This window comes from Camelus ferus, chromosome 15 (assembly GCF_009834535.1).
Source record: "Camelus ferus isolate YT-003-E chromosome 15, BCGSAC_Cfer_1.0, whole genome shotgun sequence".
Lineage (NCBI taxonomy): Eukaryota > Metazoa > Chordata > Mammalia > Artiodactyla > Camelidae > Camelus > Camelus ferus.
The window spans coordinates 53,597,694-53,623,989 of NC_045710.1; the positions used below are offsets into that span (position 1 = coordinate 53,597,694).

The 26,296-nt window shown below is 46.6% G+C and overlaps 4 protein-coding genes across 6 annotated transcripts in view; 3 read left to right on the forward strand and 1 right to left on the reverse strand.

Annotated features, from left to right (window-relative positions):
- The window catches only part of ALMS1 (ALMS1 centrosome and basal body associated protein), a 139,946-nt gene extending 135,242 nt beyond the window's left edge, over positions 1–4,704 (forward strand). For all 3 annotated transcript variants that reach the window (XM_032497834.1, XM_032497835.1, XM_032497836.1), the window contains exons 23-25: positions 685–784; positions 1,821–3,441; positions 4,016–4,704. In XM_032497834.1, coding sequence (XP_032353725.1) covers positions 685–784; positions 1,821–1,865 — 145 coding nt within the window. In that variant the 3' untranslated portion in view covers positions 1,866–3,441; positions 4,016–4,704. The remainder of the gene's footprint in view (positions 1–684; positions 785–1,820; positions 3,442–4,015) is intronic.
- A 127-nt stretch (positions 4,705–4,831) lies between these two features.
- On the reverse strand, positions 4,832–8,516 carry LOC102504182 (WD repeat-containing protein 54). The gene is given in 11 exon segments (XM_032497837.1): positions 4,832–5,018; positions 5,095–5,169; positions 5,369–5,531; positions 5,630–5,730; positions 6,612–6,653; positions 6,656–6,741; positions 7,065–7,118; positions 7,209–7,275; positions 7,676–7,738; positions 7,882–8,156; positions 8,398–8,516. Coding segments are annotated over 10 exon segments (1,041 nt in total). The 5' UTR covers positions 8,098–8,156; positions 8,398–8,516; the 3' UTR covers positions 4,832–4,844.
- Positions 8,517–8,545: 29 nt separating this feature from the next.
- Positions 8,546–12,250, forward strand: LOC106728909 (uncharacterized protein C2orf81 homolog). The gene is given in 6 exon segments (XM_014554189.2): positions 8,546–8,716; positions 10,881–11,114; positions 11,201–11,406; positions 11,409–11,694; positions 11,697–11,997; positions 12,000–12,250. Coding segments are annotated over 6 exon segments (1,224 nt in total). The 5' UTR covers positions 8,546–8,698; the 3' UTR covers positions 12,179–12,250.
- Positions 12,251–12,916: 666 nt separating this feature from the next.
- LOC116669033 (retinol dehydrogenase 12-like) lies at positions 12,917–18,559 on the forward strand. Its single transcript, XM_032497839.1, is given in 7 exon segments — positions 12,917–13,088; positions 13,261–13,500; positions 13,796–13,885; positions 16,019–16,207; positions 16,699–16,749; positions 16,752–16,801; positions 16,934–18,559. Coding segments are annotated over 7 exon segments (981 nt in total). The 3' UTR covers positions 17,123–18,559.
- The last annotated feature ends 7,737 nt before the right edge of the window (positions 18,560–26,296 follow it).

Genomic DNA, 26,296 nt, shown 5'->3' on the forward strand with positions numbered 1-26,296 from the left:
AATCTTGTTTTCACTTTCCATTTGGTAAACCCTTTCCTTATAGGTAATTCAAAGGGATGCTTTAATCAAGCAATTCTCAAAGTGTGGTCCGTGGGTCTTTGGAAGCCTCGACTCTGTTCTTACCAACACTCCTTCCCACCCCCACCCCCACTCACTCACTCCCGTTTCTGCTCCTAACTAGTCTTCAAGACCCACCTCAGGCTTAACCTTCCCTGACCTCCTTCAGTCAGAATAAGTTTTTTCTTTTCCTGTAACTCTATGTAGAATTTTGTAGATATGACCATTATTATATTTTTCTTTCACATTATTTTCCATGTTTAAAAATGATAGCAATACATAGGCATTATCTTATATTGTAGCCATACATCTTTGCATATAGAATGAAAGAAGTTTATCTCCACTCCTTTGTCCCACTCCTTTCCCAGAATAATCACTATCAGCAGGATTTTATTGTGTTTTTATTCCCCTGTATCCCTCTCCAGATCGTGAGCACTCCAGCCCAGGGTTCTTTGGATCCACGTGCCTAACAGGAAGCTGGGCACCCAGCAGGCCCATGGCCTGCCTGAGGGGCTGAGTGGCTGGAGGGCAGTAGAGCTTAGGGCGAATGTGGTGAGCAGCGATCGTGGGCCTGTGTGGTCAGGTGAACTCACTGCTTTCTGTCTTTCCATTGGTGCCATTCCTAAGGATTTATGAGCAGCTTCCAGAAGTTCAGAAAAAAAGAGAAGAGGAAAAGAGGAGATCGGAATATAAGTCATACCGGCTGCGAGCCCAGCTGTACAAGAAGGTCAGTCATTCCTAGAGCAGGATTGGTGAGGTTTGTCAGGGGAAAGAGAAAGTGAGAAAAATCCATCTGACCTGTTTGCATTAACTGTATTTGCAGAGTGAACTTAAGCTCATGACACACTGTACCACTGCTGAAATTTAAAAGATTAAAGCACCTGCAGCTAGATTTCAAATTTAAAAATCTCAAAAGGCAGATCTAAAGAAGGCACCTCCCAGGCAGACATTTGGAGTGAAAGCAAATTTCATACTTAGGAGTCAGTTCAGACATCATGCTGGAAATGCCTACATCGGAATTGTTGAGCTTTTGTTCCAGAGGCCCAAGTGATAGTTTTATGCCCCTTGTAGGTAAATCGTATACCACTAGAAATTTTCAGATAAACTTGGGAAATGTCCAAGTGTGGCATAAGAGCTGACAGTTTGAGGAGTCAGATCCTGGAAGCCACCACCACTTCCTGCCCATTGCCCCCGTGGAACCAGTGGTGCTGCAAGTCCCAGAGCCTCACAAGCCAGGGGACTTGCTACCAATTAATTCCTGAAGAAAGCAGATGGGCTACTGTGCCTAAAGGATCCAGATCCTTCACTGTTCTCATTTCCTTCCCAACCCTCCACTTCACCCCCAGAGGACTCTGAAAGTCAGAAACCAAAAGATGAGCTCATACCAGGCCGATGTGAGGCTGGAGAACTCCTTCTGGAGCACATGCCGGAGCCCAGGCTCGGCTCCCTCAGGCGGGGAGGCCCGAGCCGAGGCCCTCACTGTGCTTGTGAGTTTGTGAACTGATGGATGGATTAGTCTCTTAAGATTATAACTACTGTTACATTTCTGTACAGACTATAATACACTGTAGATCATCTTTCCTAAACACTTCAGGAAGTATTTTTTTGTATAATTACCATCATTTCTGTTGCTGGGAAAGAGAAATAAGGTTTGGGGAGAACCACGCTGGTCTCCTCAGCGACACGTCTGGGGTGAGGAGTGGCCGTCTGCCTCTGACGGCAGGGGTATCTAACTTCTTTCCTGCCTTTCTTTTCTTCCACAGAAAGTGACCAATCAACTCTTGGGGAGAAAAGTTCCTTGGGACTGACATCATACAAGTATTTTCCTCAGAGCCTTGGAATTATATTTTATCAGCCTGGAGGAGCACAGTCCTTACTTTTATGAGTCTGGTTTAATAAAACTTAGCCTGTTGTCAATGTGTAATTTAGAGTCCTGGGCATAGTGATGACCAAGATTACTAACAGTTTGGGAGCAGTCCTTTCTCCACAGTGGCCTTGCCCACAGGGATGTTCGTTACAATGGTATTATCTCATTCTAGCCAAGAGTGAGTCCATTTTTGTATGTGTTTTTATACTTTTAGAAAATAAATAACTTCCGATTGACTCATAGTAAAGCAAGCAGCAGGGGATCATTTGTTTCCCATCTGGAGAGGGGCAGGGAGCTATGCAGTGTCTTCCTGAGGTATGCGGGGAACCTCAGTCTAAAGGCACCAGTCCGGGGAGATGGGCTGTGAGATGAAATGTGACCTTTGTTTAGAAATGCAGTTGTGGGCTTTGTGGAGACAGCATCTGGTTAGGGTCCCCGTAGGGGGGGCCCAGAGACTGTGGGCAGACACAGGCACCTTGGGTCCAGAGCCACCTCCTAGCCCCATTCCAGCTTCCTCTGGCACCACCAGCCTTTGGTAGAACACAACTTGGGAGGCATTAGACGCTTGATGTAAATCATGACCTGGCCCTGGCCAGTGGGATGTAGGGTTGTGCCACTTCTAGATATGGTTCTTGTAAAGCCCACATGCTGTCCCTTCAGCAGAGACCTTGGGGGCCAGAGCAGATTGATGGCATCTTTGGTCCCAATCCTTCTCACGTGGATTCTCTGACACTCCTCCACACCCTTTCCATGTGACTTTCCATTTCCTCTCTCTGAAGAGGTGCAGTTCCCCTGACGTGACACCTGTAGAGGCTAGACGCTGAAGAAGCATTTGCTTGTCCCTGCTTTACTTTTGCACCTCTGCAATTACCTTAAAACCATGCTGGGGGGAGGTGGCAGGGGTCTTGTTCAATAAAATACAGATTTTGTTTCCCAGGTGATGCTGAAGCTGCTGGTCCGTGGACCACACACACTTTGAGCAGCAAGGATGTGGATCACTGGATTGAAGGAGACCGTGCTCTGCGCCCTGCTCTCCACAGCAAACTGGGCTGCTTCTGAGTGATCACTTCCCTGTCCAGGCCTATAAAATAGCAGACTGGACTAGAAGATCTCTAAGATTCCTTTCAGATCTAACATGCTGTGATTCTGGTCTGGTTACCCCTGTGACAGTTGAGTTCCATCTAAAAAATCCTTGCCCAGTGGCTGGTCTGGACTTGCACATTTCTAATAGTGGGGAAATCACTGCATGCATATAAGGCGTCCATCCCGTTTCATCTTGGAATCTCTCAGTAAGGAACTTTTTTGTTTTGTTGAAATACATCTCTGCAGCTTCCATACTGTTGGTCCTAGGTTATCTGTTAGAATTCATCACAATCCTCCCCTACTCACCCCCATCAGTGCTCTCCCTTCAGGTCAGTGGAGGCAGTGCTGTGATGAAATAATGCAAATTGAAAGCTCTGCTCCCCGGAAACCACCCCAAGTACTGGCCAAGCAGGGGTCCTTGTACCATGAGATGGGTGAGTGAAAGTGCGTCCTGGGATCTAACGGGAAGTTGAGTTGGGGGCTTCACAGGAGCCTAGATGATGGAAACAGAGAGGAAGCACACTTTGGGCTAAGGCAGAACTCTGGAGACCCAAGTCCCACCAGTTCTGCTGTATTCCTTTCTTTCTCCAACTCTTCTTAACGCCACCTCCACCAAAGTTCAAAACAAAACCCCATACACCCAGATTCATTTCACATGATTCTTCTAATTTCTTCTTTTCTGTTTCCTTCCTGCACGCGGATTCCTGTCTCTCCCTCTGACCCTTCACTTGCCTGGCTCTGCTTTCGTTCTCCTTCTTTCTTGATTTCTTCATCCACTTCTGCCCACCCCCATCTCCCTGTCCACCCTGCCCCCCATATCCTGTAGACTTGTCAGAATCTGTGGCCCCAGGGGGCCCAGATGAGGGGCCGCTCCTGCAGGATAACACAAGTCTCGGCTGGGATCCAGGCTTTGCTTTCCTACAGTGACAGGTGATGCTCAGGGCTGGGGCGGTCTGGGGCCTAAACGCTGACTAGCCCCCTCCCCTCAACCACTTCCTGGTGCCACAGCTATTGAGCCGCTGGATGACATCGCAGCGGTGACAGACATCCTGGCCCAGCGGGAGGGTGCAAGACTGGAGACACCCCCACTCTGGCTAGCAATGTTTACAGACTGGCCTGCCCTGCCTGACTCATGCTCGCCTGCTTCAGTGGCCCCAGCCCCAGCCCAGATCCATTCCCTGCCCTGGGGGAGACCTCGAACATTCTCCCTGGATGCTGTCCCCCCAGACCACTCCCCTGGGGCTTCTCGCTCGGTTGCCCCTCTCCCCCCGCAGCAATCCCCACGGTCCAGAGGCCTCTGCAGCAAAGGCCCACCCCACACGTGGCTCCAGTCACCAGTGTGAGAAAGGTGCTGGCAGCAGGATCTGGCCCGAAGAGAAGATGACCTGTGTGCGGCTGGCTGTAGGTACAGCGCTGTTTGGAGCAGACTGGCCAGCCTGGCCTCCCTCCCTTTGTTGGACTGGGGGTGGGCTGGGGAAGGGGAGCAGAAGCCCCTCTTAAGCTGTGGCTGCCATGGTGCTGAGGGACTTGCTCCCAGGACTGGCTGAGACCCCCCAAACCCCTCCTGGGAGAAAACTGGAACCACCCCTGCCCTACCCCCCTGCACTAACCGGCTCTGAGGATGGCACTGAAGAGCCCCGGGAGGGAACGTCCCGCCCTCGTGACCCCGCGTCAGCCATTAAAGCTATTTAACAGCAGCCTCCACCTGCTTCTGGACGGCTGCCTCTCGGCTTGGTCGGGACCCGTCCCGTCCCCCAACCATGGAGCTCGGTTCACCTGGACGTGAGTTTGCTGTGATGCTGAGGAGTCAAGACACGGGCTGGAGGGGGGGGGAACTTTATAAGTAATACCACAGGGGGGAAGGAGGGCTGCTGCTCTCTCGCATGCTGCTGAATCTCAGGATCTCAGCGAGGTCATAGCCAGTCACAGCAAAGGAGCTGCCCGAGGGGTCACAGAATCGGGCACCACACACCTGGGTGTCCGGCACACACGCACCATGACAGTGTTCCACCTAGGGGAGAGGAGGGCTGCTCAGGGCCTGCGGCCTCACGCTTGGGCCCGCACTCCGCTCCTCTCACAACACACACCTCAATGTAGCCACTCTCTGGGCTTCTGCTCAGCTTCCAGATGTGTACAAAGGTGTCTTCAGCCGCAGAGAGTAGCTATAAAAAAAAAAAAAAAAAAAACACAGGGAGGACCAGTGGGAGTCGGAACATGCTGACAGGTGACTGATACAGGCTGCACCCAACCCAGGCGCCCGGAGAGGGGGCTACACTGAGTGGCAGAGATAAGCCTGTGGACTTCCTCTGAACATTCCAGCACCAGGAACAAGGTTATAGAGGGATGGAGGAGGAGACTGACCTTGCCCACGTCGGGAGCCAGGTCCAGGGCACAGACGGCCCAGGCGTGCGCGTTGATCTGGACGTGCAGAGTTCCTGTACTGGCTTCGTACAGACGCACCTGCCCGTCCCCATAGCCTGGGGCTATGGTCCCCTGCCACAGCTGCACGGAAGGGCACGGGACCCTGCAAGGGTGATATCCCACTTTGATTTCCCAGACCCGGGCCCACTCCCACCCTGAAGCTACCTCAGGAAGGCCTCAGCCCCCTTCTGCCTCACCTACCCGAATCCTGGAATTCGGGTCAGTAATTTGAATTCAGGCCCTGACCGCCAGACACACAGCAAGCCTGAGTCATCAGCTGTCACCATGTCAGCCACGCAGTCCTGAGGGGAAAGGCAGGATCAGCCCTTCCCTTTCTCCCCTGCTGGGTCCTGTACACGGGGCAGGAGGGGAAGGGAGGCAGAATTCGCATCTTTGCCTCTCCGGGGAAAGGGCAAGGTGTGGAGCCCTCGCTGGCAGCTGGAGGCTCCCCTCCAGAAGCATAAAACACTTTCCTTGTATTCCCTAGAGAGTCTTACTCCCCACCCTGGACCGAACACACACGCCAGGCGTTAGGAGAGGGGATATAATCGTCCTCACTGGATGGATGATGAAACAGGCCACAGTGTCATGACCTTCTGGAGGTCTTGCAGTGAGGCACTCAGAGTCACGACTAGACTCTGGGCGTCCCGAGAGCCCCTAACCCCAAGCAGCAGACACAGCCCACGGGCCCAGCTCTGTGGCAGGTGCAGCGCAGGATGCAAATTAGAAGATACATACCCTGTTCCCAAGACGCTTAAGACCCAGCTGGGGAGACAGGACTTGTCTCTGAGGGCAGTATCAATTCAAGGCTCAGCTGAGGGAGACCAGTGGGAGCTGGAATAGGGGGGTGGCTTCCTGAGGTGGCACTGGGGGTGGCCTGAAGAGGCAGGACTCGCCCAGGTTCAGAGAAGGAAGCTACACATGTCAGAGCTGGAAAGCATCTCAGAAACTATCTGCCCCAACTCTTCAGTTCACACCAGCACTGTAAAGTGTTAGAAAACAACTGAATGCCATGTAAATGGAAAGCAGCCCTGGAGCTGTCACTGGATCTGAGGTTGCTGAAGCCTAGGAGAGTCTAGCGATATTGCCTAAAGTCATCCAGCTGCTTGAACCCAGGTCTCCTGCCTCCCAAGGCGGGGAAGGCCCCCAGACTCACTGGAACAGGTAGGCGAAATCCACTTACCTGGCCCTGGGCGGGCTCGGTGGCAATGTCTGTGACTGGTGTGTCTGGTGTCCAGCCAGCTCTTCACTTAGTACGATGTGGGGACCCTTGGCTGGGATGTCAAACACCAGTACCCGGCCTGACCACGCTCCTGCAGAAGCAGTGCTCCACTGATGGCTTCCTTGATCCTCCCAGGTCCCCAGCCCCCACACTCAGCACTTCCTCCATTCCAGAGACCTTAGTAACGAACCCAACTCTCACTGCTCCAACCAGCCTTGCCCCTATATTCACCACCCTTATCCTATCCCACCCTGCCCCTCTAAACCCCTCCACGGCTTTTTGGAGTCTTCAGACCCCCCTTCACTCCCACCCTTCCCTCTAACCCTCCAGTTTCCTCAGATCAGCATCTTCCTGGCCAAAGCACACACCCCTATGCCCCAGCACCCCACAATGCCCTGTCCTCGGCCCCCTCACCCACAGAGATGAAGTGACCACTGGCAGCAATTCCTCGGGCAAACACAGCCTGTACTAAGTATGAGAGGGGAAAACTATTAGAAATAGCATCTCCCCATCCCCGCAAACACTCCCTACCCCTGCCCCACGCAGTCCCACAGGCACCTAGAGAGGCATATCCAGAGTCCAGGGCGTGTCAATAGACCATGACGGAGCCATCAGACTTGTACATCTAGAAGACGGGGTGAGGATGGGGTCACAACTCAGCTGACCTTTGCTGAGCTCTGTGCTGACTACTCCGCGTACTCATGTTAGCCTTAGCCCAATTAATCCTCAAAACCACCCTGGAGGGTCGGCAATACTTTTATCCCCATTTCACAGAGGAGGACACTGAGGCTCTGAGAAGTCAATTAAATTACCCAAGGACATGCAACTAGTAAAGGGGCAGATATTGGAGATGGCACCTGAGAACTGAAAAACAGGGAAGGAGAGAAGATGAGAAACAAGGAGGAGGGGGCTAAGCACATGAAAAGTTTCGAAATGCTTAGAGGTAAATGGGGGAAAGGTCTAGGGGCCTTGGGGAGAAGGTGAGAAGACTCTAGTTGGGGAGGGCAGGAAGGTCCTCTTCTTACCTGTATTCCTCAATGTGAAGTGAGTACCAGCAATACTCGGTAAGGGAGGACACACCAGTGGACCTGGAGGGCGGTGAGTCAGAGCAGGGAGAAGTGGTCAGAACAGGAATTCAGACGGCTAGACAAGGCCTCTTCCTCGGGGTTTGGAGAGGAAGGGCTGGGTGAGGGCTGGTTTCAGCAGCACCGCTCCCAACTCCATGGCTCACCTGGGTGATAAATGGGGAGCTCACGCCAGCGCCCTCCTTAGCGTGGAGCTGGCGCTGGGCCAAGGGCACCCCCTCAGGAGCAGCGCTGAGAAGCTGGGCGCCGGGTCCATGGACTAAGCCAAAATGTGTGAGGTTGCGCTGCTGCAGCACACTGAGGTTGTTGCACAGGGCGGCCGCCGAGCCTCGAAGTGGAATGGCGCGCTCCCGGCGGAACATCCCAGGGGACAGACGCCCGAATCACCAGGCTCACGGGAAACAGACGACGGCGGAGATTCCTGTGGGGGTTGGAGGCGCTGTTATGAGGCACTGGGAGAGACCCCTGAGTCTGGGTCATGATGGGATGGGGGGGGTCACGTGGTGCCGGGAGGGTATCATGGAGCAGGTAAGGGGAACCCCAAGGCTGAGTCACGAAGCGATGCGGGGAATCCCGGAGGAGGAAAGGCGATTGCACAGGCCCCAGTGGCCCAAAGAGCCCAAGCCGAGGTGGGATGAAGCGAGGTAGCCCCCAGGCCCTACCTCCCTCCGCTCGGCTCCCCGAAGACCCCAGGCCAGCTAAGAGTTCCCACCATCCGCCCCAAATCGGCTTCCTGTCTTTAGAAGCGTGTCTCTCTGACACCGCCGCTACCATAGAGACGACGCACGCACGCACGCACGGCCGCTGGGTGGGGCCAGCAACCCGGAAGTGCGGCTCGCGGCGCGGCTGCCGGGGCGACCGTTAGACGGGGCGGCCGTTAGACCGGGGTGCCCTTTAGACCGGGGCGGCCGCGGAGGGAGTAGGAAGCCCTGCAGCTGCGGGGTCTGAGCTGCGGCTGTGGCGATGGCGGACAAAGGCTCGGTGAGCCTAAGCTCAGCGGAGGGTGCGCCAGAGCGGGGACAGCCCGTTCAGATCCGCGTCCCGATCCGTCGGCCAGCTCGGAGCCACCCGGCGCCCGCCCACCACGCGGGCGCTCAGGATGGTCAGGGAAGCCGCGTGTGTGAGCTGGCGCGGAAAACTCCACCTGCGCCGCGCCCACACAGACGCACGGTCACACTGGGAAGCTGGGGGAAAGGGTTTCAGTGGGCGGTGCAGAGCCCAAGAACAAGAAGTGACTTTGGGAACTGCTAATGCGTGTAATAAGTCTCTTACATTGAGTTACCAACTTAAATGGAATAACCAGAATTGGTCAGGCCCTGGGGAGAGGTGTTGCTAGATGAATGAGCCATTTTGAGATTTCAGGAGGAAAAAATGGACTAAATAACAATGAGGCTACCCTTGAAAGTCAAATTGTTTAAAAGTCAAGACAGTTTAAAGTAAGAAACAGGTTTGAAGAGCATTTGTGCAACAATGTTTCTGCCCCCTGTGGTCAGGCCACGTCTAGGTACAGTCCGTATCACGGGTGCCACATGAGAGGCTGGGAAGGGAAGGCTAACCGATTCTCTTCTCCCAGACCTACCTGCCCTGCTCTGGCCAAGCCAGGACTGAGTTGTGGGCCGTTCCCTGGGCTTGCCACCAGCGCTGCTCTCACTAGCAGAGGGGCAGTGAGGCTTAAGGAGTTTTGAGTTCAGTGTGAGGTTTAGGGAACACAAGTTGAAGGAGAATGATTTGGGCGAACACCATGTATGAGGCAATAAGGCTAGGGGTGGGGAGGCAAAGGTTTGGGAAGATTTTGTTGGGAGGTGACTTTTTGGAAGGACTTAGGTTCAGGGAAACTGTTGTGGGGAAGTGAGAAGGCGCCTAAGAATCTGCTAGTAAATTCCTGGGTCGTTAATGGATTTTGGGGGGACTAGTTTTTTTGTTTTTCCTTCTCAGTGGATTTTTCTTGATTATAAAAGGATACAAAATCATTGTAGAAACCTTATAAAATGGAGAGGGGTGTAGGAAAGAAGCATATCCATCATTACAGTTATTTTTTTCCCACTGTTAAAATTTTGGGTTTTTCCTTTTCTCAACACCTATTGATTTACGTCTCTGAGATCATACCTGACGTAATTTTATACCCTGTTTCTTTCATTTAACGTATCGTAAGTATTTTCCTATGCTATTGTAAATTCTTCCTAAAGGTTACCTCTAATCATGGGATAATGTTCCGTCACATACCTTGCACACAATTAGCCATCCGTTCTTTTTCTTAGACCTATGTTTTCAATATTCTGCTATTATAAATGACATTACAGGAAATATTTTAGAGAATATATTTTTATTTTCACTTCAGAATATGCTTTTTGGTATATCTATAAAACGAATTGATATTTTTGGAAGTTGCACATCTTTTCAAATGTTGTCATCCACAGTTCCACTTTTCTGAAATATGTCCTTTGCTTATTATTCTTGGGGGTCTTACGATTTTTAAAAAATTTTATGTGCATTTTTAGTGTATTTCGGGGATATTTATCCTTTTCAGTATTTGTTGGAAACTTTTTTGTTTGTTTAGGAAGCAGGATAAAGTTAAGCTCTGGAGTCAGACCTGCCTGCGTATGAATTACGACTGCACTACTTCCTTGCTCTTTGGTCCCGGGAAAATTCTGTAAATGGGGATAAAATACTCTAGTATTTTAGTACATACTCTAAAAAGTGTAGCAATTGAATCCATGTATGTGACTGATAGGCTTTAAGTGGCAGTAAATGGTAATTACCATTACCAGCTTGTAAATAGGAATTTTTTAAAAAGTAAGTAAAGGAATATTTGACCTGTATGAATACAATTTTCTACCCATTTCTTTGTTATTTCTTACATGACTTTTATGCTTAGGTAGTTCTCTCTCACCCAGAGATTATCTCAAGCAAACGTAGGTTAACTTCTGTCGAATTTCAGTTTCTTTGTCTGTAAAATGGGCTTAGTGAGCTGTTAGGAAAATTGAATTAGCTAGGTCACACATCCAAAAAGCGTGTGTCCCATAGTAGGCTCTTAGTAAATTGTCCCTTTCAGAAGGTTTTTCCTTCCTATTAGACAACTTGAGGAAGCTTCCTCCTTCTCCACTCTTGGGTTTCTCGCCCTGATTTGCTTGTTCCTTTCCCACAGAGGCAGGAGAGGCAGGCCCTACCCCGACGACAGAGTGACCCCGGATCCAAAGCGGAAAAGGCGCTGTTGCCTGCGGTTCCGGTGTCGCAGGCAGAAGTCGTGCCTGGGCTCACTGAGGCGGAGGTGGCAAAGCTGAGAGCTCGCGAGGAGGGTGAGGAGGTGGTGGGCGACATCGTGGAGGAGCTGGTGGACCGTGTCATGGATGCCGCCTGCAAATCCTACCTGGAACGGCAGGTGGGGCTGGATCCGCGTCCTCCAGACCCATCTCCTCTCTCCCTGACCCCTGCCTGCTGGACTGAGACCCTCTCTCGCCTCCGCAGTGCATTCCGTACGCAGTGAACAGGGCACGGGAGACCATACTCCATGTGGTCCAGATGAGATTTGTGCCCCAGGATGAGGGAGAACCCCACCTGGCAGAGGACCCCACGTGGGCGGAGGACGAGGAACCCTCACCTTCCCTGATTGACACCTGGGCTCCTGGAGCCGTGCCCGTGCGGTGCGAGCCCTGCTTGGTGGAAAGGAAGTAGAACCAAGGCAAACTAAGCCCCGCCCCCAGCTCCTTCCCACCTCCCGCCCCCGCCGCGTCTCTGTTCTCTTCAGCGCCTCTCTGGACTGCCCCAACCTTAGTTCCTCTGTCTCCTGTGCCCGCGTCTTGCCGTCAGTTTGTTTCCCTTTCCCGCCTGGGGTTCCCATCTGAGAGTTGCGTCCCAGCCCCAGCCTCCAATTCCCTACTTTAAACCTAGGCCTACCGTCCCCAGGCTTCTGTTCGAAGCCGCCCTTCCCCAGTCCCGGCCTCTGCTTTCTCGCCACGCATCTGTGCCCCACCCCCACCCCACCCCCCATCCCCCCGTGGCCCGCAGCCCCAGATCCAGACTATGGCCAGGTGCCAAGTGGCCCAGCGGCTGGGAGGGGGAGGCCGAGTTGCTGGGTGAGCTGTGGGCGGGCCGCACCCGCGTACTCCCGCAGGGCCTGGACCCCAAGGATCAGGAGAGCCAGGATCTTCAGAAGGGGCCTCACCCTGCTCCTGGAGTCCTCAAGGCCAAGTCCCAGGTGGTGAGGAAGCCCACGTTGCTGCCGAAAGCGCCGAAGATGGCTCCTGGTGTGCGCACGTGGAACCCACCACCCAGGAGCTGCTTAGCTGTGCTGAAGCTCAACAGGAGGACAAAGAGGGCAGCACCTCTCGTCCCATCCACACGGGTGCCCCAGATCCCCAGGTGACGGTGGCACAGCTAACAAAAAAGTCAGGTCCCCAAATATCATCACTCCCCTCCAAGCACCCGCCCCATCCTGGGCCCTGAACCTCAGGCAGTGAGAATCCCGCCTGCCTTCTGTCTGCCTGCCAGAAATAAACACCTGAGTTGCTTTAAGAATTGGCCCCGTGTCCGTCAGTTTCTTCCAAGTGTGTGTTCTCGCGGAACTGGAGAGGAGCAGTTGTCCTGCAGGCCTAGAAGATAGAACGCTGACTCCGGGAATAAGTGCATTACCACCCTTAGGAGACCCCGCTTTAGGGCCAAGGTGACTCCCCAGCAGAGGCAGTCTGGAGAGCCATCTGTCTGTCCACAAAGGAGCAGACGTAAGAGTTGCGAGTCGGGGTCTGCCTCAGTTTGGAGAATTCATCGAGTCTCATTCCAGTAGGGGAGGAAGGGATGGCCCTGCTTACGCACAGAGTGATTCAAGACATGAGGAATTTGATTTCCAGTCCCTGGGTCTCTGTCAGTTCACCTTAGAGCACAAATCCAAGTTTTATGTGGAGACAAATCTGAGCCTATGCAGGGCTCAGGGTAGTCCTGGCTCTCTTGATCTTAGACATGGGCCAGCATTGGAGTGAGGCAACCAGGTCACTTGGAAAAACAATTAAAGGAGGAACTCACTCTCAGGTTCAAACGGGAGCTTCAACACATCCAAGAGGGAATGCCTCCTTAAATTTTGTGTCTGCTCCACACCAACCTCTTGCTTAGTCCCTATTTAGCTTTGGCTAGTCCCTCCCCACCCTCTATGTGGGCAACACTTCCACTGACAGGCCAGCATTCTCTGCTATGTCACTGTGGTTTCTACTCAGCACCCCAGTCTGGGGTCCCGGCTCCGTCCTCCTCACGGTGGTCCTCCTGCTTAGACTAAGTGTGTGTATCTGGTGTTATCTCTGGGACCTCCAGCACTGCTCCACAGACCTGACCGGGAAGACGGCAGTGGTGACTGGGGCCAACAGCGGTGAGTGCTCATCCTGCCCTGTCACCTCACATGGGCCACAGCCTCCAACAGCCCCAACAGGGAGGGCAGAGAGGAGGATCAGCACCCACTCTCAGACCCTTGTCTCTCCCCTTGCTCCGCTGCCCTCTCCGCACTCCCTGGACCAGCCTTCTCTGAAGCTGCCCTCCCACAGGCGTCGGGAAGAGCGTGTCCCAGGAGCTGGCCCACTGCGGGGTGCATATGATCCTGGCCTGCTGCAGCCATGAGCGTGGACAGCAAGCCCTGGCCCAGATACGAGCAGCCTCACAGAGCAACCAGCTCCTGCTTGGTGAGGTGGACGTGAGCTCGATGGCCTCCATCCGGAGCTTTGCTCAGTGGCTTCTGCGCGAGCATCCAGAGATACACCTACTGGTTAACAATGCTGCAGTCTGCGGTGTGTGTCTTGACTTACTTCCGCTAAATGCATTTCAGGAGCCTCCTTTCTGGCTCAGGGACCCCGGAACAGGCACTTCCAAGCCTAACCTGTATATCCTGTGCAAACACTCTTCATTCGGACACTGTCCTAAAAAGCCTACCTTAAGTTGTAGCTTCACACTTCACTGCCCTGATCTTGGCACATACATGCTCCTGTGGCTTTTCTACTGAACCCCCATACATCCTCCCCAGACATCATCTCCCTCAAGGTTGTCATTCCACCACCCACCACCTATGTTTTCATCTCCTCCCAGGATTACCCACAACACGTACCCCAGAGGGCCTCGATGTCACCTTTGCCACCAGCTACACTGGACCCTTTCTGCTCACAAATCTGCTCCAAGGTAAGGAAGGTTGGGTGCTTATCTTCTGTGCTGCCCCTGTGTCTTCATTCCTCTGGCATTTCCGTGGCTTACCGTGTCCTGTGGTCCCCAGATGCTTGCTGAACGATGCCCCAGTACACTTTTGCTGGACACAGCAGGGGAACCCACTTGGCACCAGCCAGGATTAGGAGGCTGGTAATGGAATCAGTCAGCCCCAAATACAAGCAGCAAGAAGGTGTAAGATCTATGCAGGCCGCCTCCCCGTCCCCCAGGTTGAGTACTAGCCTGACCAGGAGTCACTCATCTCAACAAAAGCTTTCTGAGTTCACTAGGCTGCTAGGATTAAGGACGTTCTTCCTTGGGAGGTCGGGGTGGGTGGCAGGCACATCCTCCCTAACTATTAGATGGTCTAATGACCTCTTAAAAAGCAAATTAATTTTTGGCCAGGTAATACAGGTCCAAAGTACAAAATCGAAAGCATGAAAGTATACAAAAGGATATACAGAAAAAAAAAAGAAAAGAAAAGAAGGAAGAAACTAAAGAAAAAAAACATCTCCTTCTCTCCTTGAAAAGCAGCTCCCCATCCCCCTCCTGGGGGGCAGCTGCTGGTGCCAGGGTCTCATGTTCCCTTTAGCGGGCAATTAAATAACCCCACCTGGAAAGTGCAGAAAGAGCAGGGTCGAACTCTATGCATTTGCAAGTGTAAATGTTTTTTTCCCCTTTCCAAAAAGTGTAAGATGCTACAACAGCCAGTCTGTGCCTTGCTTAGTAATAGTTCGTTAAACTGAATTCTCTCCTGTCTTCCCTTCTGCCGCTAAATCACCGTTCATCATACCACTGTCTTGCTTCAGGTCCTTTGAAGGTAGTCTACGCTTTATAGATATAAAAACTAAGCTGCTTCTCTCCACTTACAAGTCCCTCTGCAGACTGAGCCTCACCGTTGCCTTTCCCAAACCTACACTCTTGTCACCCGCCTGCCAATCTGTATCTCTTGGACCACACTTTTTTAATTCTGGCTGCGCTTTTGCACATCTCTTTTCCTTTATCTGGAATATCCTTTCCCATCCCTTTAAGGTAGAGTAGCTTTAGCTCAGCTGCCAACACTCAGCACAGAAACCGCTTGTGCTGTGGGCTCTGCCCTGACCCCTCTGCCTCCCCAGCTGCCCCCATTTCCAGGGCTCCCTTCGCCCCTGTGCCCGTCTCTGTTCCTGCACTGACGCTGCTGCATGAAGATCAGCCTCCAGCTCGGCTGTGAGCCCCTGTCACTGTGTCTGCAAGTTTGGGGTTCATTGTCCTCTTTAAGAATAATTTTCTCTCCAACAAGTTTTGGCTAGATACCTCGTGCTCAACTTTTCATTTGTGATTCTTCCTTTAAATGTAGGCTCAAGATAGTTTTAGCATTTTGAAACAACAAGCAAACTCATACGTGACAGCTAGTATTTTCATACTTTATATAATCCAGACTTTTTTTTAAAAGTAGAGTTAGGTATTCTTTTTCTTTTTCTTTTTTTACGATTTAACTTGTTCTTTTAATAATAATTATACTTGCCCTTTTTTTTGAAGGTAGTTTAAAAAAAATTTTTAAAGCCTCACTTTTCCAAGTATCTCTGCATACATTTCTTTTCCCCTAAACTTAGCACCCATGTGTCCTTAGCAGGTAGCTTGTGTCTGCCATAGTCCAGCGGCCTAATGGATAGTCCTGCGGTGAGTAAGTAAGTGACTGAATGTATCAATGTGTGAAAGACAGCTTTCACAGAGTTTCCTGTCTCTCCTTCCCCATCTTAGCCCTCAGTGAGATAAAAATACGAACCAGGGTCAATTACATTACCTCCAGCTGGCAGGTGGAAGAAAAGCAAGGCAAAACCCCACTTTTATTTTAGACAAAAGAGCAACAACAAGAAAAAAAACCCCACAAAAAACAAAACCCCTAAACAAAACAAAAGACAAAGTAAAATAAAGCAAGAGGAAAAGCGTGAGGGAAGCAGCTGGAACGGAAACGCAGCCTCGGTCACACCCAGCTCCCCCGCGCCTCACCTGGGCGCCTGCCGGGGGGCCGCGCTCCCCCGGGGGCTCATGGAGAAGCAGGCCGGGGGGCGGGCGTGGGCGCGAACTCCCGGCCTTGCCCTGAGAGTGTGTGGCCCTCTCTCCTCCCAGGGGCCCTACAACGGGCGGGGGCAGCCCGAGTGGTCAACGTGTCTTCCTTCAGGAAAGAGAAAGGGTACATTGACGAGGAGCACCTGACAGGGACTGGTAGACCTTTGACCTTCAACCAGAACTATGACTGCAGCAAACTGCTTTTGGCCTCATTCACTGGGGAGCTTGCCCAGAGACTTCAAGGGACAGGTAATTGCCTCTGGCAGCCCCTGCTCCTCCACTCCCAGGGCTTCCTCCCAGTCCTTCACATCTCATCCAGCATGTTCTGACCATGAAATATTCCCAGTGTCCCCCGAGCCAGCTGTTAACCTCCACCCTTTGTCATCTGTGCGCCCTCTATTTCTCTCAACCCCATCTTCACGTCTCCCCTTCAACCCTTTTTCCAACTCTCATCACCCACAACTCCCTCTCCTCCCAGTGTTTTCCAGTACCAACACCATCCATCGTGTTCCCCCCAAAGTTCACCCCGCACTTTAAAATACTTGAGTCTGCTTCCTGGCTCGGATATCGCCATTCATGTGAGTTACAGAACCCTGACTTCAGGCACCACCTCGAATCTCTGGTCACCTCCACTGGGCAGGGCTGGTAGGGCCCTCCCCTCTTTGCACATCCTAGAGCCATGTTTAACCCTTTCCTCCTCTCACTGTGCTTTCCACTACGGTTGTCTCTCCCTCTCACAGGTGTGACTGTGAACTCTGGGGACCCTGGCGTTGTGTACGCGGAGATCATGAAGAATTCTCTTGGTTATATCGTTTCATCTTCTGGCTCCTCAGCTTCTTTAAGGTGGGTGGGGAGGAGCTGGCTCTGCCTGAAGGGGTTGGGGCAGGGGGTCTGCTGCGCAGTGTGTCCCTTCAGGCAACAACCTGCCATGGCTTTTATTCCTCCTCCTCCTCCCCCACCCCCGTGTCTCCGCAGAACAGCAAACAGGGTGCAGTCCCAGTGCTCTACCTGAGCTTGGCAAAGGAGCTAGATGGCATTTCTGGAAAACATTTTAGCAGTTCCTGTGTGATAACTCTTGCCCCTAAAGCTGCTCGAGATCTTCACGTGGCCCAAAGCCTCTGGGATACTTCAGCCCGACTAACAGATCTAGACAAGATGGACTGACCTCTGTGACCCCTGCCCTGACTCGCCACTTTCCCCATGACTCCCAGCCCTCACTCGGATTTTGCCTTCTGCTTGTCAGTTCCAAGGAACAATCAATCACCTTGTTCAGTGTAATCGCCACTTCCTCTTCCTGTTGGCTCCACACATGAGAGCTCAGCTTAGCCTGGGGACAGCTCCAGCTTCTACTTCATAGTCAGTTCTCAGATGGAAGTGTTCATCTCTTGGGCACTAGGATCTCCAAACCTACCGAGCCCCGTGTTGTGGTGACGGGGGAGTAAAGGTCCTTCCGGTGGTCTATTAGGGTTCCTGGCTTTGGGGGAGGCAGCACCACATAGTGTCCTCTGGACGAAGGCATATACCACACGGCTGCAGGACAGCACCCCAGCTGCACAGGATGTTGTCTCCCAGCTGGAACGGTAACTGCCCCGGTAATGGTTCCATCTTTCTATCAAACCAGCTGCTCCTGGATGTTGAGTCATGTGATAAGACAGGTGAATTCTCAGAGTGAGAGCCCACTGCTTCTTTTCTGGGGACTTTGTTCATCAACAGGTTTTTGTTTTGCTTTGTTTTGTTTTAATGGTGGTGCTGGGGATTGAACCTAGGATGTCGTGCATGCTAAGCATGCTTTCTGCCACTGAGCTGTACCCTCCCCCTCATCAACATAAATTTTGGAATCAGCTTTTCAAATTTCACAGAAACATATCCTTTAGGGATTTTGCTACATCTGCTTGGCAGGATTGACGTTTTTATGATAATGAGTTGCCCTAAACATGAACAAGGTGTACTTATATCTATTTAAATCTGACTAATATCTTCATAAAATTTTGAATAACTTTATCCATAAAGATCGTGCATAAGTCTTACTATAATTCCAGGCACCTTGCTTTTAATGCTATTGCAAGTGGTATTTTAAAATTCATGTATTAATCATATATAAAACAACTTTAATAAAGTTATCTAATTCTAATAAGTTGTCTGTAGATTCTTTTGGTTTTTCCACATAGAACATCACACCATCTAGGGATAATAACAGATTTCTTTCTTCCCTTTCAATTATTATGAATCTTGTTTCTTTTCCCAGACCTTAATTGGTTTTCTAGTATTAAGCCAAACTTGCTTTTAAACCAACTTGGTCAGAGTATTACTTTCATATACATTGCTAAATTTAGTATCCTCGTGTTTTGGTTTGGAACTTTTTACTGCGTTCATAAATGAGACTGGCCTTTACTGCCCTTTCCCTTACTTATATTGCCAGTTGTCTGGTTTTGCTGTCATGGATATATTCATTTTATAAAATGAATTGGGGGTCTGTGTTCATCCAGGGACATCATATGAGAAGCAAATGTCAATTAATTGAGGATGAAATATGTACAAGAAACTTGACAGGGGAAATAGCTGTGAGGGAAAATGGGGAAGAAGCTGGGAGACCCACCAGACTGTGAGACAAGTCTGACCCTGAGTGAAGAAGAGAAGGCTGGTTAGGAGCATCTTACGGTGCAGTGCAGTAATTTTTCCATTTTAAACTTCCCTCTTGTTTTGAAAGTATACAGTCTATTTCTGTTCTTTATTGTATGTGTGTTTAATTTAAACAGTATCTTTAATCAGTATCTTTATTTTTCTTTTAAACAATACATAGATCTTAGAATTCTTCAACATTAATCATTCCCTTTGAATTTGTATACTTTTGTAACCCAGTAGTTTAATTTTACTATTTCATTAATTTCACAAATCAGGTATTTTGTTATTCTCAGTAGCTGATATTTGCGTCGACTGACCCATGTGTTTCATATTTCCTCTGCTCGCTCTTCTTTTTTGTGTCTCAGATCTTACAGCTGGGATTATTTTCCTTCTATCTTGAAGTATATGCTTTAGAAGTTCCTTTGATGAGGATTCGTGGTAGACAGACTTCTAGGTGGCTCCCAGGGTCCCCACCCCCTTGTGTGCACATTCTCCATAATCTCCTCCTGAGTGTGCAGAGACTCCTGAACATGATGGCAGTTCACTCCTGCGATTATGTTATGTATCTGGTAAAGGGGTTTGCTGATGTAGTGAGAGCCAGAACCATTTGGCTCTGTCTGTGTGTGTGTGTGTGTGTGTGTGTGTGTGTGTGTGTGTGTGTGTGAATGAACAATATTTTTTCATGTCTACTACAGTTTTCTTCACCTCTTTCAGTTACATTTTTCTGTATTTGAGTTCCTCAAAGCTTTCCAAGGTTTGTGTCATTCATTAATTTATTCATTAAATCAATAAGCCATTTGCAGCAACATGGATGAACCTGGAGATCATCATTCTAAGTGAAGTAAGCCAGAAAGAGAAAGAAGAATACCATATGATATCACTCATATGTGGAATCTAAAAAAAAGAAAAAAGGGGACACTAATGAACTCATCTACATAACAGAAACAGACTCGAAGACATATTAAACAAGCTTAGGGTTACGGACGTGGGAGGAAGGGGGTGGGAAGGGATAAATTTGGGAGTTTGAGATTTGCAAATGATAACCACTATATATAAAAATGGGTAACAAACAAATTTCTTCTGTATAGCACAGGGAACTATATTCAATATCTTGTAATAACCTTTAATGGAAAAGAACATGAAAACAAATATATATACATGATTGGGACATTATGCTGTACACCAGAAATTGACACATTGTAATTGACTATACTTCTGTAATTTTAAAAAAGCAGCAGTTGTAACAAAAAGATGAATCTGTGCTCTTGACCCACAATAAAATATCCAACAATTCTTTAAATAAATAAATAAATGTATATATGTGTTTGTGGCGTGTCAGCTGATCAAGACATTGTTCTATATGTTACTGTCCTACAGTGATGGATAAAATAGACAAGTATCCATGAAGTCAAGGGGTGTACATTCTAGCGGAGTGAGAGACATAATAAACACAAATATGTCATAAAATTCCATAGGCGTGAGTGCTATGGACACAAAAGAAGCAAGAAAGGAAAGAGGGAGTGCCGTGATGAGGGGCTGGGGTTGAAATTTTAGATAGGTTGACCAGGTAAAGACTCAAGAAACCAATTGGCTTTGAGTTAATCAAAGGGAAGGGTATTTCGGGTGGACCGGACCTAATCAGGTGAGCCCTTTAAAAGGGTTCAGGCTTTCTCAGAAGTCGGAGAGTCTCCTGTTCACCTTGAAGAAGCACACTGCCCCATTGTGGAGCAGCCACGGGGCCTCTAGCAGTTGAGGCTTCAGTTCTGCGGTTGCAAGGAGCAGAATTTTGTCAATAACCAGTGAGCTTGGAAGAGGACTAGGAGCCCAGGTGAGATTGCAGCCCTGAACGACACCTGGATTTCAGCCTGGTGAGATCCTGAGCAGAGGACCCAGCTAACCTGTACCCAGACTCCTGATCCATAGAAACCGTGAGACAACACATGTTTTCTTTTCAGCCACTGAGTTTGTAGCCATTTCTTATCCAGAAACAGGTCAAAAATACAGGATCTAGTAATAGCAAACTCCTTCAGTTTTATTTGTTTGAAAATGTCTTTATTTCACTCTCATTTTTTAAGAATCATTTCACTGGCTAAAGTTGAGTTATTGTCTCTTATTCTGTTGAAGATAGTATTTTTTGTCTCTGGCTTTCATTGTTGCTGTTGAGAAATCAGATGCTAATCTAGTAGTTACTTTGTGGTGAATCTGCTCTCTTGTTCCTTCTCTATACTTTAAATCCCCTTTGCTGTTTTTAAAAATAAATGAAATATACTAATTTTATATACTGTAACAGCATTCCAATATCAGTCATCTTTGCAGGTTTGGATAGTTTATGGCGGCTTGTTTATTTGTGTGTTCAGTGACTTCGTACCCTCATGGTGCTTGGAGGTGTAGCTCTAGGAATGATTAGATTCCTAGGATTAAGCTACTTTCCCCAGAGAGAGTTTACGTTTAGTTTGGCCAGGTTTCCAGGAGTGCTGTACTGACTTGGACAACTTTAACTTACATTTTTGTCTTGGAATTTTTCACCCACTCACATGGTACACACTCTGCCCCCAAATCTGTGTGGGTACAAACTTATTATTTTGAATTGTAAGTGAGGATTTCCCCCCAGCTACACCCAGATACTTTCCTTCTATACCTAATTTGTTGAGCATTATTATCATAGATACTCAGTTTTGTCAAATACTTCTGCATCTATTGAGATGATCATATGAATTGTATTTTTATTCTGTTGATGTGATTTATCATTTATTAATTTGCATATATTGAAACATTCTTGCATCCCACGGATAAATTCTATTTAATGATGGTGTACGGTTCTTTTAATTTGCTGCTGAATTCGGTCTGCTAGCATTTAAGAATTTTTACGTCCACACTCATCAAGGATATTGGCTTGTTGTTTTCCTTTTTTGTAGTGTCCACATCTGGCCATGGTATTAGGCCAATGAGGCCTTGTGAAATGAGTTTAGGGGTGTTGACTCCACTCTGAGTTTTTGGAAGAGTTTAACAAGGATTAGTAGAATTCACCAGTGAAGCAATCTCATCCTGAGATTCTCTATGTTGGGCGGTTACTAATTACTGATTCAATCTCCTTACTCGTAATTGTTCAAATTTTCTATTTCTCTGGGATTCACTCTTTATATGTTGTATGTTTCTAGAAATTGACCCATTTTATCTCGGTTGTTCAGTTTGTTGCCGTATAGTTTTTCATAATAGTCTCTTGTGATTATTTATATTCCTGTGGTATCAATTGTAGTGTCTCCTCTTTCATTTAAAACTTTATTGATCTGGAGGGCAGGTAATAGCTCAGTGGCAGAGTGCATGCTTAGCACGCACGGTGTCCTGGTTTCCATCCCCAGACCTCCATTTAAAAAAAATAAATTATTTTTAAAAGTAAAATTTAATTGATTTGTGTCTTTTTAAAATTAGTCTAGCTAAATGTTTGTCAATTTGGTTTATCTTTTAAAAGAACCAACTCTTAGTTTTATATTTTTTTCTATTGTTCTGTCTGTTCCCGATATCATTTATTTCTACTTTAACCTTTTTTATTTCCTTCCTTCTGCTAATTTTGTCTGAAGTGTTGCTCACATCTGTTGTTTTCTTCTTTTTTTTTTTGCGTTTTTTTAATGATAATAGTTATTTTACAGTGTTGTGTCAAATTCTAGTGTAGACCACAATTTTTCAGTTATATGTGAAGATGTATATATTCATTGTCACTTTTTTTTTTGCTATGAGCTACCACAAGATCTTGTATATTTTCCCCTGTGCCATACAGTATAATCTTGTTTATCTATTCTGCATTTTTAAAATCCCAGTCTGACCCTTCCTACCCCCCGCCCCCTTGGCAACCACAAGTTTGGATTCTATGTCTATGAGTCTGTTTCTGTTTTGTATTTATGTTTTGTTTTTGTTTTTGTTTTTTTTTAGATTTCACATAAGAGTGATTTCATGTGGTATTTTTCTCTCTCTTTCTGGCTTACTTCACTTAGAGTGACATTTTCCGGGAACATCCATGTTGCTGCAAATGGCGTTATGTTGTCAGTTTTTGTGGCTGAATAGTATTCCATTGTATAAATATACCACTTCTTCTTTATCCAGTCATCCGTTGATGGACATTTAGGCTGTTTCCATGTTTTGGCCATTGTAAATAGTGCTGCTATGAACATTGGGGTGCAGGTGTCATTTTGAAGTAGGGTTCCTTCTGGATACATGCCCAGGAGCTGGATTCCTGGGTCATATGGTAAGTCTGTTCCTAGTCTTTTGAGGAATCTCCATACTGTTTTCCACAGTGGCTTTCCTTGCTTTCCTTTCCCACTATTAATGATTTAGATGTCTTCTTTTACAATTTTGTGTTTATTCTTTTTGTAATTCATGGCAGTTATCTCCTTTCCAGTTATGAGTTTCTCATTTTTGTAGCATCCATTTTTAATTTATATTTCCCCCACAACTTGCCCCTTTCAGCCTTTACCATTTATAATTTATCATATTTCTAATGAGTTGAATCTCCTCAGTTACATATGGTTTCCAGAAATGCCTGGTAACTACCTGGTTGTTTTCTGCAGAAGTGGTTTTTGAAAAACAGAGATTCCTAAACATGCTTCTAATAACAGTCTTGCACCCTCAGAGATGTTTCCTGAGCTGTGGTCCAGGTTAACACTGAGGAAGAAGATTTAAGATCTGTCCCTTGAGATTTTTCTGCTGATTCCCAGGAATGTAGAAAGTTTACCATAATCCCTTTATTAAGTGATTGTGACATATTTTGTTACTATTGATGTATTAAAGAAAGGCAACTTTCCACAATTCATACTTTCTTCTATCTGTAACAATTCTCATAAGAAGAAGAGAAGGGTTTCATTGTACATCTTATCAAGGTGTAAAAAGATAGTTTATTTTTGCAGATACATAAACATGCAGAATCTAGGCATGCTCTCTCCCCTATTTAAACACACTCGATTTCACTCCCTTTAGGGAAGGCATTTCTTGCACTAATCTGTAGAACATTAGAGTCCCACATATACTACAAATAAATCAATTTGTCGTAACACTTCATTTTCTAAAATGGCTTTATCTCCATTACACACATCATTTTTATTTTTGTATCCAAACAGTGTGCTCAGTATTAGTTCTAAGGAAGAGAAATGAGCACACACACCCTGTGGTTTCAGCCACGGCCCTTACTCAGCGAAGCTTCCCTGTCATGAACTGAAGTCTGTGAGCTTCCTGTAAATATCACCTATGAGTCTATGAGCTGATCACTGAGAAAGGCATGCATTGTGTCAATTAGATTTATTTGGCAGCCAACAAAAGCAAATGACTGGCTAGCTTACAGAGAAACAGAATTTATCAGCACATTGGGCAGCCCACAGAAACTAGGAGACAGTTGGACAACCAGCCCCCCAAAAAAGGACAGTAAAAAGAGTGGATCCCAGGTTCCATGTAATAGGAAATAAAAAGTAATCTCTTCAGGGAGCCAATTTTTTTTCTATCTTGTAACATTTAGTTCAAAATTCCTTTTGTTAGAAGAAAGAATTCCATGGGCCTACCTGAGCTCATCATTGGCCAGAGGGTATCAAACCCCTTGATTTAAACTTTTCTTAAACTGACTTGTAATAATGAATGGTACTTACACCAGAAAACAAGGATCTATTATTAATTAGATTAGATTAATTAGAAATTAGACTATCTTAAAGTGAATTCAGAAGAGAAGAGTTGATTCTAAAAAGCAACAGAAAGAGAAGCATTGTTTAGTTGGTCATTTAGGATACCATAGCATTAGATCTTTTTTTTTAAATGTGGGCACATCTTTATGGGATTTAGGATTAATATTACCTATGCAATTTGTTTCCAAATAGTGTACTTATTATTTATATTTCTAGTTTGTTCTTGCTTGAAATATAGACCAAGTATTTCATGGAGCTAGTTAGCCAAGACCTGTTACACGTGCTGGACACTTGACAACTTGTGAGCTTTCCTATCCCTTAGTTACATCAGTGGCTCTTTAATTTCACTTTGAATTTTTGATTTTATTACAAAAAGTTAAAATTCAATCAAAATATTATCTTATTAAAATATACCATCCAGTGCTTTAATAAAACATGTCAGTAACCATTTCGAAAATTGTTAACTTACGTCTGTCACTAACCTCAAGTTTCACAGCTTTGTAGGACATTATAAAATACAACTTACCATTATTGACTAGCCTGAATTTCTTATGGCAAAAATTGGTTGGGGGGGGGGGTCCACTGAGTTTAATTGAAAGATTGTACCAAGCTTACACTTAAACACACAGAGCACGCTTACAACTGTCTTCTTAATGTTTAAATACCTTCTTTAAGACTGAACTAAATAGGCAACCACTTACTTGTTTGCATGATATTTTTAAGTCTGGTTGATTTTTTCCCCCACACTGTATCAACTGATTACTTAACTTTATTCTTTCAGCATAATGATGAATATTTTTCATTTTAAGTACATATAATTCCTAGTTAAAATTAAAATGTCCTGATTTTGAAAAATATGGGGGAAAAGCCTTCTCAACAATATTCCTCAAGAGTGAAATAAAAATATCAGGGTATGGGTAGTTTTAACTTTTATCCTGACAGTCATAATACGCACCGTTCAGATCATTATAGTAAAATGTAAATGACACCAAAGTGAAATGTCAGTTTTAAAACCAAAGCTAAGGAAAAAGAAAAGAAGCAATGAAGCAACAGTTTATAAACTTACAAATAATTTTAAGTAACTTTTAACTTGAAATGAGAGTGCATCTATTTACTGATAGAACATTACAGACTGAATTGCCCCAGGGCAGAGTGCCATTACCGCTCCTGGTTCTCTTCCATCGCTCACTGTCTAGATTTTGATTTCATACTTGTCAAATTTTCTCTTTGTCAGCAGTACATGTTTTTGACAGTAGAGGGCAATTTAAATTTAGACAAAACCCAAGAAATCTCTGAATCTTCATTCAGAGATCTTTTGTTTGACTATAAAGAAATAAAATACAATTTTAGTGTACACTTAAAAAGACACTTTTTAAAACTGTGTGATACTAAAGTTTGTTTCTATTGTGTGAAATCAGTCTGTCACTTTACATTATTTTTATAAAATTATTGTAATATAGATTTTAGGCTATATCACTGTTTAGAAAACATCTGTGATACAATAACATTACAGACAAATTAGGATCAATCCATGAATGAATAAAATTTTAATTTTTTTCTCTAGTCAAAAGAGCCAATGAAGAACAAAACGCCATGTACATGTTAAGTGACATATTAAAACTACATCAAAATCCTAAAATTAAAGTAAAAAAGTCTAAATGAAATTGGCGATACAAAAATTCTATGTACTCAGCTCACCAAAGAAGTATAAATACTTCATCCTTTCTACTCTTTATAAAGCTACTAGGAAGCTAAGTTTTCATACAATCTCACAAACAATTTTATAAAAATTAATTCAATTTCACATTGAAAAACAGTATTTAAATGATCTGATAGTCAATTCTCGTTTTAAGAAAATTCTTTTCAAAATTTTGTAAAATGCTACATCATGTTGAAATACGAAAAAAAAATTCTCTAAGTGGTGTGTTTTTCTAATACAAATGAATATCTTGATCACATTCATTTATGTAACAAATGTTATTTTACTTGTAATTATTCCACTCCATTTCATATAACAGAAATAAAATGTAATGCATTTACTATAGTCCCTACTTCC